This window comes from Pseudorca crassidens, chromosome 9, assembly GCF_039906515.1.
Source record: "Pseudorca crassidens isolate mPseCra1 chromosome 9, mPseCra1.hap1, whole genome shotgun sequence".
NCBI classification, from domain to species: Eukaryota; Metazoa; Chordata; class Mammalia; order Artiodactyla; family Delphinidae; genus Pseudorca; species Pseudorca crassidens.
The window spans coordinates 52,938,082-52,950,221 of NC_090304.1; the positions used below are offsets into that span (position 1 = coordinate 52,938,082).

Genomic DNA, 12,140 nt, shown 5'->3' on the forward strand with positions numbered 1-12,140 from the left:
AGAGGAGTGACCAGTACGTGATTGGTCATGATTACACGTGCATAGACTCTCTGGAAGGAAACCAAAACCAGAAACAGTATTTGCTTCTGAAAAGGGATACTAGGGGAAGAGGGTGGGAGAAATACTCCTTATTGTTTAACTTTTTACACTGGTTTAACTTTCATACTTTTTACCTTGTGCTTATATTGAATACTTTAAGAAAACAAATCTTTGAGGGTCTACTATGTGACAAGTATGTTCAATAGCAGTAAATATCAAAACAAAGTCCCTCCACCCATGAGCTTATATTGGGGAATGGGGTGGGGACAGTCAAACAAACAAGTCAATAAACAAACAAGATAATTCATCGTAAAGAAAGCAGGTAATTACAGATAGTGATAAGTTTTGTGAAGGAAATAAGATGAAGAGAAGGTCACTGAGGGAAGCCATTTCAGATAAGGTGGCCAGGGAAGGTCTTTTCACGGAAACAACATCTGGGCAGGAGCCTTGAAGGATGAAAATAAGCAAATCTGCAAGATTTGGGGAAGAGAAATCCAAGCAGAGGAACAAACAAAAGGCTCAGAGTGGGAAAAGGGCTTGGTATACAGAAAGAGCTGGAGGAATGGAAAGGAGCTGCAGTGTGACTGGGACGTACTGAGCATAGGAGAAGAATGAATGAAACAAGGTGGAAGAGGCAGGCAGGAGACAGTCCTGTAAGCCCCAGGGTAAGCAGTTTGGGTTTAGCAGGAAAGTTAACATGGCCTGTTTATATTTTAAAAGATCATCTGGCTGCTTGGTGAAGAATGGACTGCAGGGGAGAAAAATGGAAGCAGGGAAGAGACCAGCTAAGATGCTGTAGTTCAGGCAAAGACAACAGTGGTTTAGAACAGTGAAGGTAGAAGGTACTGGCAGAAGTAAACATATTCTACATATATGTGGATGTATATGTAGATACATATGTATCTCAAATTATACATACATATACATTTGGATGTATATGTACAATTTGTAGAACCTGTTAGTAAATTAATGTCAGGAGTAATCAAGAATGAATTTTGGTTTTTGTTTAGGTGGGTGGTAGTGTGAATTTATAGAGATGGGTAAGACTGGGGGAGGAACACATTTGGGTGTCTATGTGGCAGGTCTGGGGGGAATCAAGACCACTGTTTCAGAGACACTAATTTTGAGATGTCCATTAGGCATCCCAACAGATATTAAGTTGGCAGCTGGATTCAGGAGTCTTATGCTCAGAGGAGAGATCTGGGTTCTTAGCTCTCTTTGACAGTTGACCTCTCCCTCCTTGCAACTCCCTTGCCTCTTTCGCTTTTATCATACGAGCCTCTTCCGGTCTTTGTCCTATCTCCAGCTCCTCTTCTTTCTCCCTTCACTTGAAGTTGATATTCCCTAGGGTTCCATTCTTGACCTCTTTTTCTAACCTACACTGTCTCTGGGCTGCTCATCCAAATAAAGAATTTCCAAATATTCTTATATGCTCTAATACAATATGTACGGTGATCCCCAAATCTGTAACTTCAGCGCAGATTTCTCCCCTGAGCAACAGATCTACTTATTCAACTGCCTACAGGTCATTGCTGCCTGTTTGACCCACAAATCCCTCAGACTTAATTATGTCCAAAACTAATTAATTATGATTCTTCCCTGCCTCTATAAATGGTAACACTACCCATTTAGCTGGCCAGGGCCAAAATCTTAGATTAGGATTAAATATTCTTTTCCCCAGTAAAACAGAGCTTAGTGTGCCTGGAGTATCCCTACACAAGATGAAAAAAGAATATAAGATCATGGACTCGTCAGCTAGGAGCCCCAAACACTGGTTCAATACTGTGCCATATCTTCTGTTTGCCCCTCCAGAGCCACTCTTCACCCTTCCCCACCCTGCTTTCTGCCATGAAGCCTGACACATCAAATAGATCCTGTGGCCAATAGGGAGTCCCAGCAGAAGGTTGGAGGGAGAGGAGAATGAGGTCAAGATACTATTCCTCCGGCTCTCTTCCATCAAACTCCCATTTATTCTTTAAGTTCTTGGTACAAAATGCCTTTATTTCTGAAATGGTAGAGAGGGTGGATTTGGGATGGGTTGGGGAAATCAAAGGCAGTAAGATATCAGAAGTAAAAAGACCATTGAAGAGACTTTTGTAATAGTACATATTGAAACGTAATAAGGGCCATTAGGGATACACTTTCTCTGAGGGGTAGCCTCAATGTTTTTATCTTTCTGTTCCCAATGTCTAACCCTGCTCCTCACTGTAGAAAATATACTCAGCACATATTATTTAAATAAAATAAGAACTATGAAATGACCAAAGATAAGGAGTCCAAGGTTTACCTTGTATCCATTGTCTTCTTTGCGGTTGTGAGATGCAGTAATCATCACACCTGCAACTGCTTTGAGCTCCTGGACTGCATATGGCTAAAAAAACAATAGCAATAAATATTTGTTTCTTAGCTACTCATACATTTGACATAAGAATAACTTTGCTTAAATAACTGGAAAAGAGATTAAGATATAAATAGCCTAAAACCTCAATAATCAACTCCAGGTTCCTTGGGTGGGATATAACTAAAGCCACCTAAATATTAGGTCATCAATAACCACCTAACTGTTAGACTGAATGGTTTTGTTCCCCCTCTAGTCTCATTTAACTTAGTCCTATAATTATTTTGTTCATTTAACAAATATTTAACAAACACCTATTATATGCCAGATACTCCACAAGACTCTGGAGATATGAGAGGGGAATATAATCATAAAATATTAGACCTGGAAGTAAATTTAAGAAATCATCTAATGTATCATATTTTACACACTGTATACTGTTTATCCAACATTATATAATCATAAGGGAGAATATATAAGAGAAGAACTTAGGTCTCTTGCCTTCCAATTTGAAGATCTTTACATATACTCTGTGGCCTCTATAGCATATAAAGGTCAATTTACCATCTCTCCCAAAGTTAATTCCCAGGTTGAATTTCCCTTTTTCTTTGCAGCTATCATTTATTTGCCTAAGATGTTCCCCATATTCCTTCTACCATCACATCTAACTTCTCTCCTCCTGGCCATGGGCGGGTGGACACATGACCCTGATCTGACTAGAGTAACCTATTCCCTTGATGATTTAACTCAGAGACTGGCTCACAACCCAAGCCTGGTCAGAGTCTTTCTCTAAGATGTCTCTGCTATAGGTAGTCAAGGAAGATTGCCTTTTGACTCAAAGACATGGTGATAAAATAACTTCCCTAGCAGCTAGAGCAAATCTACCTGCAATAAGACAGGAAGGCCAACACATAGTTACAGCTGGAAATGGTAACCCAGTGGCAGACTCCTACATAAATGTTCTACATTTCTGGGCCCTCCCTGGTTTCTGTCATTCGTTAGAGCTAATTGTTTAGAAATTCCTTCTATTCTTTGAGCCACTCTGTATATTTCCAATAAATCACTAGTAACAGTTTATAGAGACATTATCTAATGGTCAAACATTTGGTAAAACTTGTCCACAAAATCATGTGAACCTGGCATTTTTATTTTGAGAAGATAAATAAAAACCAGTTCAATTTCTTTAGTGGTTATAGGTCTATTCAGGTTTTCTATTTCTTATCAGTTTTGATGTATTAGTTATTCTAGAAAATTGGCCAATTCTCCTAAGTTTCACATTTATTTGCAGTTATTCAGAATATTGTGATTTTCTTAATAGCTATGTATTTATTATTCACTCTTTTACTTTCTTTGTCTTTTTTTTCTTCAGCACCCTTGCCAAAAGGCTTTGTCTATTTTATTAATTGTCTCTTCAGAGAGCCAACTCTTGCTTTTGTTGATACAATCTTTTCTTTATTTTCTATTTAATTGATTTTTCCTCATATCTTTATTACTTTTATTTTATTTGGATTTATTCTGTTTTGGTTCTAACATAGTAAGTTAAAGTCTTAGCTCGTTATTCTAAAAATTTTTTTCCTAATATATTCATTAAGACTATAAATTTCCCCTTAAGTAGGGCTTTAGCTATATCCCATAGTTTTTGCTATTTATTGTTTTCATTGTTGCTCAGTTTTAAATACAGACAGTCCTTGCTTTGCAAAGTTCCAGTATACATGAATTTCTGATACCATATTTTAGTTAAATGATACCAGTCTCCCAACAACATGCTCAAATTTTAGTTACCATGCTATACTGTGAGTAACTGCATCAAGTACAAACCTGGCTGCTAGCTCTTCAGTCTGAAATAACTATGTATATAAGAGATCCATCATGATTAATAACCAATCATGTCATCAAGTCTGTCAGTGATTGGTCACTGTGCATCTGTCAGCTCTCTCACAGACAGCAAAGCATGTAGCTGTGTTGCCTCATCTCCCAGTGATATACCCATGTGACAATTTTGCAAAAATGGACAACTGAAAGAAGGAACTGGCCAACAAAGATGAAAGTGCAGCAAAGAAACAAAAGTGATAACAGTGGAAGTGACATTTAAATCGACCATAAATGGAGTTATAGAAGAAATAACCGGGAACGTTGACACTGCTGTCATTCAAGAGACTCTAGATGTGCAACCAGGTGAGCTTAGTGAAGGTGAATGTATGGATATAAATGAAGGATGTGGTTGTGATGAAAGGGATGAAGCTGTCCCAGAGGGAGTGATACTGGTCAAAAAAGGAATTCTCAGAGACATTTTATGACACTGAAAGTACAAATGATAGGGAATTCCCTGATGGTCCAGTGGTTAGGACTCCACGCTTTCACTACCGAGGACCTGGGTTCAATCCCTGGTTGGGGAGCTAAGATACCACAAGCCGCACAGCACAGCCAAAAAAAGAAAGAAAGAAAGTAAGTACAAAAGATAAAACGTGGGAAGCTGATCCAGACTTAGAAAGAAGTGTGATAATTCAGCAAGGCATAGAGAAGATGCTTACTCATATTGTTGAGTCATATGACAAGAAGCAAGCACTGGTCACAGTCCTGATACATTGTATTACAAAGAAATAAAACACTAAAGTGTTTTACCACTTCTAATGTTTTAAATTACAGAGTAGCAAATAAATATTAGTTTATTACTTTTTTCTTTTCTCTGTACATTTTTAATCAAGACAAAAGGTATATTTAAGGTTTTGACAAAAAAATTTTAAAGGTCACAGAACAATCGTAATTTCCCCCATTGATAACTAACATTGCTTTGCATGGTTTTAGCTTACACAGTTATCTTTACAGTCCTGCACTACCATGCAAAGCAAGGATGGCTATAGTTTCTAATCTTCATTATATCTTCCTTAATCCATAAATTACTTACGAATGTGTTTTTAAAATTCCAAACATATGGGGATTTGTGGGTTTCTTTATTTTAAATCTTATTGCATTGGGGTCCAGGGCTATGGCTTAATAAGCAATTATCTTGTATTTGTGAGATTTCCTTTGTGACCCTATTTGGTAAGAATGAGTATCCTACCATCACTGAATACAGGGTTTACACACAGACACACACACACACACGATTAAGCACGCTAATTGTGTGTTTAAATCTATCTGTAATAATTTTTGCAGGCCTGATAAATCAGTTTCTGAAAGAAGAGTATTAAAATATCCCGCCATGACTGTGGATTTGTCATCTTGTTATAGATCAAATTCTTAGGTGGTTCGACACATGCTTGTTGAATGAAAATAAATTCAGCACAAAATTGGTTTTCTTTAGGTCCTTCGTATCACTTAATACAGAGCTATATGCATGACAAAGATTTAAATCCTGCTTGATTTAAGAAATCTTTTCAAGAGCAATCTTTTCTGTACAATCAGTGATACAACACACTTACTACAAAAGGCGTAGGAACATATCTTGAAAAAAGGTATACAGGAACATCTTTGGCCAGCAAGACTGCAGCAGTGAGTTTAGCAAGCCTAAAAAAAAGAGATTTCACTTGGTCCTTAGCTTTACATACTTTTTGAAAACCAACCTCCCATAAAATAAATGCATTATAATTATTCTGAATATACAGTAGCATAATACAACCGATTCTTATAATCACTAGTTATTTAAGATTCATGCTCCAACTTTAAAATGTTAAATGAGATTTTTTTGAAAAGGGGTAACAAGGAACAGAATTGACATTTAAATTTCTTCCTTTTTTCTCATTCATCTTCTGATGGCTCTTTTAATAAGAAATAAAACACGCAAAAGGCAAAAAACATGGAAGAAAGTGAAACCAGAGACTTTGATAAACACAATATGCCTATTTACCCCGTGAAGAAAAAGTATCACTATATCATGATTATCTATGTGTGAAAATACCCTAAAACTAATCAAATAGGACTATAATGAGAGAATGCAAGTTACATAATCCTCCTACCCAGTGCCTCTGCCAAAATATTAAAATCATCACAGAGTCTATGTCATTCTAAACACTAACTCTAAACATTTAGAAATTTACCCCTTTCTGTAAAAACCAAAGGTTACCTTTGAAATGCTTCTATTTCACCTCTAAAATAAACATTAGCATGTGATCACATTTTTTTTGGACAGCTTCCTGTTTCAGAAATCCTACAACTGGGCATAACATTTTTTTCAAGGTTTTATTCCAATCCAGCTTAATCTCTGAAACAATTAACACTGTACCTCTGGCTGCTGCAGCTGCTGGTTACTTGACCCCGGGTGTCGTACCCCACGACAAAACCTCTTTGCTTGAAGTTTGAGAAACATCTCTCAAGGTATTTGTACATCCCCTGAAGCAGATAAACACAGAAAATTAGTTCCTGACTAATGCCTGCATTTTCTACGACTTAAGGGCTATTCTTTTTATGTGTGGTGTGCAGCTTATTGGCTCTCAGGGAGCTGGCTTCCTCCTTTTGCCCATGGTTACCAATGTGAGAACAATGTTCAGTCCTCAAATGTGAGATGATAAACACCTACTTCCTGGAGTTTCAGACACGTTTAATACCACAGAAATATCAATTAAGTAACTTAAATCCAATACGATACATAAAACATTAGGGGAAAAAAAGATGGGACATGAGAGTCAGAATGCTAAAAAAAAAAAAAAAAACTTGTTAGAAGAGCCAAAAGAAATTGTTTCTCGCCTTAAGGCTCTAGAGAACAAAATTTTGACCATGTTAGGCCTTGCTAAATCATAAGATTGAAGCTAACCAGAAGATTTGATCTAATTTATGACACAAATATTTAAAAGCAGCAACATAAACCTTCATTAGAACTTTCTTAAGGTGGCTGATCCCATTCTTTAGTTTTAAAATCTCACAGAAAGAAAATCTCATAAACGAGGAAAATTTGCAGTCAAGGGTGACGAAAAAAATGAAATGAAGTACTTAATATTGAAAATATCACAATAATAAGCCAAAACACCATTTAACTATTTTATGAATGATTTGCTAACTCTAATAAACACTTCCGTCCGTAAAAATAACACTTCATATTGCTACAGTCCTTTTAAAACTACTTCCTCGGATGTTGCCACATTTAATCCTCACAACAACCCCCAAAAGAAAGAAATGAAGATACCAGTTCTATTTTTGTCTCTGTCCTTCAACATTTCTTCCAAAAAAGAGGAAACAAAATAAGATTGAAGCTCCATTTAATGACTTACCCAAAGCCATTCATTCAACCAAAACTATGTTATACTGATTTATTGAAGACCTACTATGTGGCAGGGACTGCTAAGTAACTATGTGGCAGCACCAGAGGAGACCCCAGTGACTTCTGGACCCTTCTTTCATGGTTCTTTCAAGTATAATTATTCTTCCTAACCTACTCCCTACGCGTGTGTGTGCGCCCAAGCATGCATGCAATATAGCCCAAATTGACTAGTTTCACCAACTTATTTATTTCTAATGATGATACTGTCCTAAAACCTCACAGAATCTCATTCTCTGGTGTAAAAATCCATCTTCTCGTATCCATACATAGGTTCTGAAAAAAACTAGGGTTTAAGAATTAGATTCCATCTGGCTTTTCCACTTCAAATAATGGAATCTCAACTCCTGTAAAAATTTGCACTTCTGTAGAAATTGATTTTCAAACACCTCCTCCACTCCTTTTTCTGAAGTCAAGGAATCTTCAGTTAAAATGAAAGCTTATAAGGAAACCCTACATACAAAAAAGATCGAACTGAAGCGTTTCTGGACAAAGAAAAGGGGATGGGGGCAGGAGGAGGCAAGTATCCTACCTATTCAGTCATCTTGTCATCCTTTGTCCCTGATCCTCTGCATTAGCCCCTGGATTTAGAGAATTCCCTCAGAATAAGGGTAAAGGTGATTTACTGTTTGGCAGTATCAATTAGAATTATATCTACTGAGCAATTCTCTAGTTCAGAACTATTTTTAGTATATGCTAAATGCATTTTGGCCTCAAAAGTGGAGCTCCTTGAAACACTAAGGATGATTCACTGGAAAGAAAAGTAATGTTTCTAGAATAAGTTGCATAAAAATGGGGAGAAATAAAACAAATTGTATCATATCAACACTGTCTTAACTCTCAAAATATATGGAAAACCATGTTAAAAGGAAATATTTTCAACTAAATTTTCCAAATACTCTGGTTAATCTTTACCAATGGCCATATGCCAAAATGAGCAATCACCTTCTTTCTATCTAAATTTGTTTCTTTGTATTAAATGGAAATGTCAATATCCATTTCCTGGTTTCAAATGCAAAGTAACATTGTCAAGAAGTTGACAATGGCAACCAAAATAACTCAATAAGAAAGTCAGTCTGTGACTCTAAAGATACATAAATGACCTCTAAGATCAGTCTTGTGCAAGACCAAAGGTCAGAATTTATTCTACATTTTTTATTTACAAGAGAGTATCTTGCTGGATATAAAGCTTTTTTTGTTTTTGTTCTTTTTTTTTTTTTAAGAAAAGAAACTAATTTATAAAGCAAAAAATAGAGTGATAAAAGTACACATATTATAATTTATAATACTTACCTGTGTTGATTGTATTACTGTAAGATCATTAATATAGCAAAATCCTGCCCCCATAGCAGAACGAAGTCCTGCAGTCCCGAAAGTCATTCGGCAACAAAGTCTATCTCGCAGCTCCTTGTTCATCCCATTCCTTAACAGATTTTCAATTTGCTCTTTTGTTTTGGGATTCTATAAAAAAGATGTATTAAAACTTAATCAGGATCACAAGTGGAGTCCTAATATGAAGCCCTTCTGAGGAAGCAATAAGTATTATTCATACATAACAAGGTTCTACGTTGACGACTACAAATTCCACAGTGCTACTTATTAATATTAGTATGTATAATAAAAAAACACCTGCCATTTATTGAGTCCCCAAAGAGGCCAGACCCTATTGAGTGTGATTTACATATCTCTAATTGTCATATTTTTAAAATAATATATTCAAGAATTTTTTTTAACAAATTGACAAGAGCTATGGATCCAAAATAAACCTCTTAGTCAAAAATGATATCAATTAAAGTCTATGTTAAGTTTTAAAAGAAATATGGAAGCTATTAGATAAATGTCATCAAAACATGCCTACTAAATACTTCCTAAACATCTGTAATTCAAAATGGCCAGATAAGCCTTACTGCTCTTTAAAGTCACAGAAAACCGTTCAATTTATCTACAGCAATAGTTGACCATGAAAAGGTCTTAAGTGTTAAATGTGGACTTGGTTAAGAGTGAGAATGAAAATTCAGTCCAAATTTGGCTTGTGAAGCAAGACATGCCAACATCTTTATTTTAGGGTTCGTATTTCATTAGCACATACTTCAACTTATTTTCATAAAGCTCAGGGTGCCTATAACTGAAAACAGTGCTTCACAAATGAGTAACAAGTTTTGAATAGAAATGCAATTACAATGAGAATAAAACTTAAATGGAATTTTCCAGTATTTTCTTTTTTAGGAGAAAGAGTCAAATAATAAGAAAATAAGGTAAAGCATAACTTCTCTCTTCCATACCATATGTAATATGGATTTAGTCCATACTAACTGCATAGATTGTCTACATCTACAGTCCATATAATGACAATGAATATTCAGAATGATAAACCAAGGCACTTGAAAGACGCTAAATATTAGAGTATATTTGTACTTGTAAAGAAATAAAATCATATTAATATATAATTTAAACAAAAAAGTATTCTGGGGATAGTGGAAACTAAAGTAACCAGAGGACATGCCACAAACTAATGAGAAGCCATGGAAATTTTGATCAACTGAAATTGTAATCTGCTTAAACTAGATGGATGTTAAAAAAAATGTGTATATATACATATACACACACACACACACACACACACACACATAGAGAGAGAGAGAGAGCGCACCTTGACTCAAGGAGTCTATTTCATAAATGGCACAAACTAACAAATATAGAGCCTACATTAAAATATGAATAGCTATTAAGAGAAAAATCTAAACAATAAGATTATCTGGGCTACTATATATTATTCCAATGTCTAAGATATCGCCAGATTTGATACAGAGGTCAGAGACTTGAAGAGAGTTAACATTTAAAAATAGGTTATAAGAAAGACAAAAATTGAAAAGACTGAAAAACTTCAGTACTATAGAGGGTACAAGGCAGTGTCATACAGTTAGTTACATTGAAATTGGGAGTCTTTTCAGAGTGATTTTTCAGCAATTATCAATATTTAAACTGCATATGCCTTTTGGCCCATAGATTTCTCTGTCCACAGTAATACCTTCACATGAACAAGATTCATTCATACAAGAATATTCACTGCAGTATCTTACTGGTAGTAGTACTATTACCATCGTATTGAGATTAAGAGATTAAGAGATAAGAGATTAAGATTTAGAGAAGGAGCCTTGTAACACTGAGCTAATATTGGAGGTCTAGACAGGATTTGAATCCAGGTTGGTCTGGCTCTAAAGCCTATACCATCTCACTATAAACAAAATAATTATGTAGGGCAGGTTAATAATGCTTCTAATAATAATTTAACTCCAGCTACAAAGTAAAAAAGATTCCTTTTTATTACAGCTATATAAATATAAAAATGATCCACCAGACATGAACGCTATTAGGTTACTGAGTATACTTCCTAATATTTATTGCACAGCTATTAGAGTAGGGCCTAAAAATTCTATTTTCTGTTATACATCACAACCAGTTCTAACCTAATTCCTGGTTCTGAAAAAGCCTGTAAATTGGAGAAAAATAAAAATGGGTAAAGAATCAAGATGCATTAGAAATAAGCAAATCTTTATGGTAAAAAGAGCTAAGTGACTAGGTGACAGTCATTTGAAATCTCCTTTAAAGTCAGATTTCTCTACTATTTCATAGCTAGACATTAAATTAGATGTTGATGTTCCAAACATTTTAAAATGTAATTAAAAGTCTATCTATGTAGCCATGATTATCATATATTTTCCATTTGGATGATGAAATTACATTTGTATTTTGCTGTTAAAATCTTCAAATAACCATGATTTTTATAAACTATAATACATGAAGATTCTCAAGAATTACAAAATTATTTTAAAAATACTATTTCCGGGCTTCCCCGGTGGTGCAGTGGTTAAGAATCTGCCTGCCAATGCAGGCGACACAGGTTCAAGCCCTGGTCTGGGAAGATCCCACATACCGCAGAGCAACTAAACCCATGCGCCACAGCTACTGAGCCTGAGCTCTAGAGCCCATGAGCCATAACTACGGAGCCCACGTGCCACAACTACTGAAGTATGTGCGCCTAGAGCCCGTGCTCCGCAATAAGAGAAGCCACCACAATGAGAAGCCCGTGCACTGCAATGAAGAGCAGCCCCTGCTCGCCACAACTAGAAAAAGCCTGCACGCAGCAACAAAGACCCAACACAGCCAAAACTAACTAACTAAATAAATTTATTTTAAAAAAATACTATTTCCACAAGGAACTAAGATATATTAAATGAAAAGGAAGGAAAAGCAGAAGAGTATATAAGGTGTTTAAATTTGTATAAAAAGATGTATATGTATACTTATGTATAATTCTAGAAATACTCCATGCAAATATAAGACACTACAAATAGTGATTATCTATGATGGGAAAATCAGGGGAAAATGCTGAGGTAGAAAGGATTATTTTTATTGTACAGTCTTGGTTCTGATGGGCTATTTTATGTACGTATTACTTATTTTATGGTAAAAATTATATAGATATCCATGGGGGCTGAGAAAAACTACTAC

At 35.5% G+C, this 12,140-nt stretch overlaps 1 protein-coding gene across 1 annotated transcript in view; it reads right to left on the reverse strand.

Moving 5' to 3' along the window:
• The window catches only part of PGM2L1 (phosphoglucomutase 2 like 1), a 70,959-nt gene that overhangs the window by 21,024 nt on the left and 37,795 nt on the right, over positions 1-12,140 (reverse strand). Inside the window, exons 2-5 of the mRNA XM_067750309.1 lie at positions 8,922-9,089; positions 6,600-6,706; positions 5,800-5,884; positions 2,327-2,410 (exon numbers count right to left, since the gene is read on the reverse strand). Coding sequence (XP_067606410.1) covers positions 2,327-2,410; positions 5,800-5,884; positions 6,600-6,706; positions 8,922-9,089 — 444 coding nt within the window. The remainder of the gene's footprint in view (positions 1-2,326; positions 2,411-5,799; positions 5,885-6,599; positions 6,707-8,921; positions 9,090-12,140) is intronic.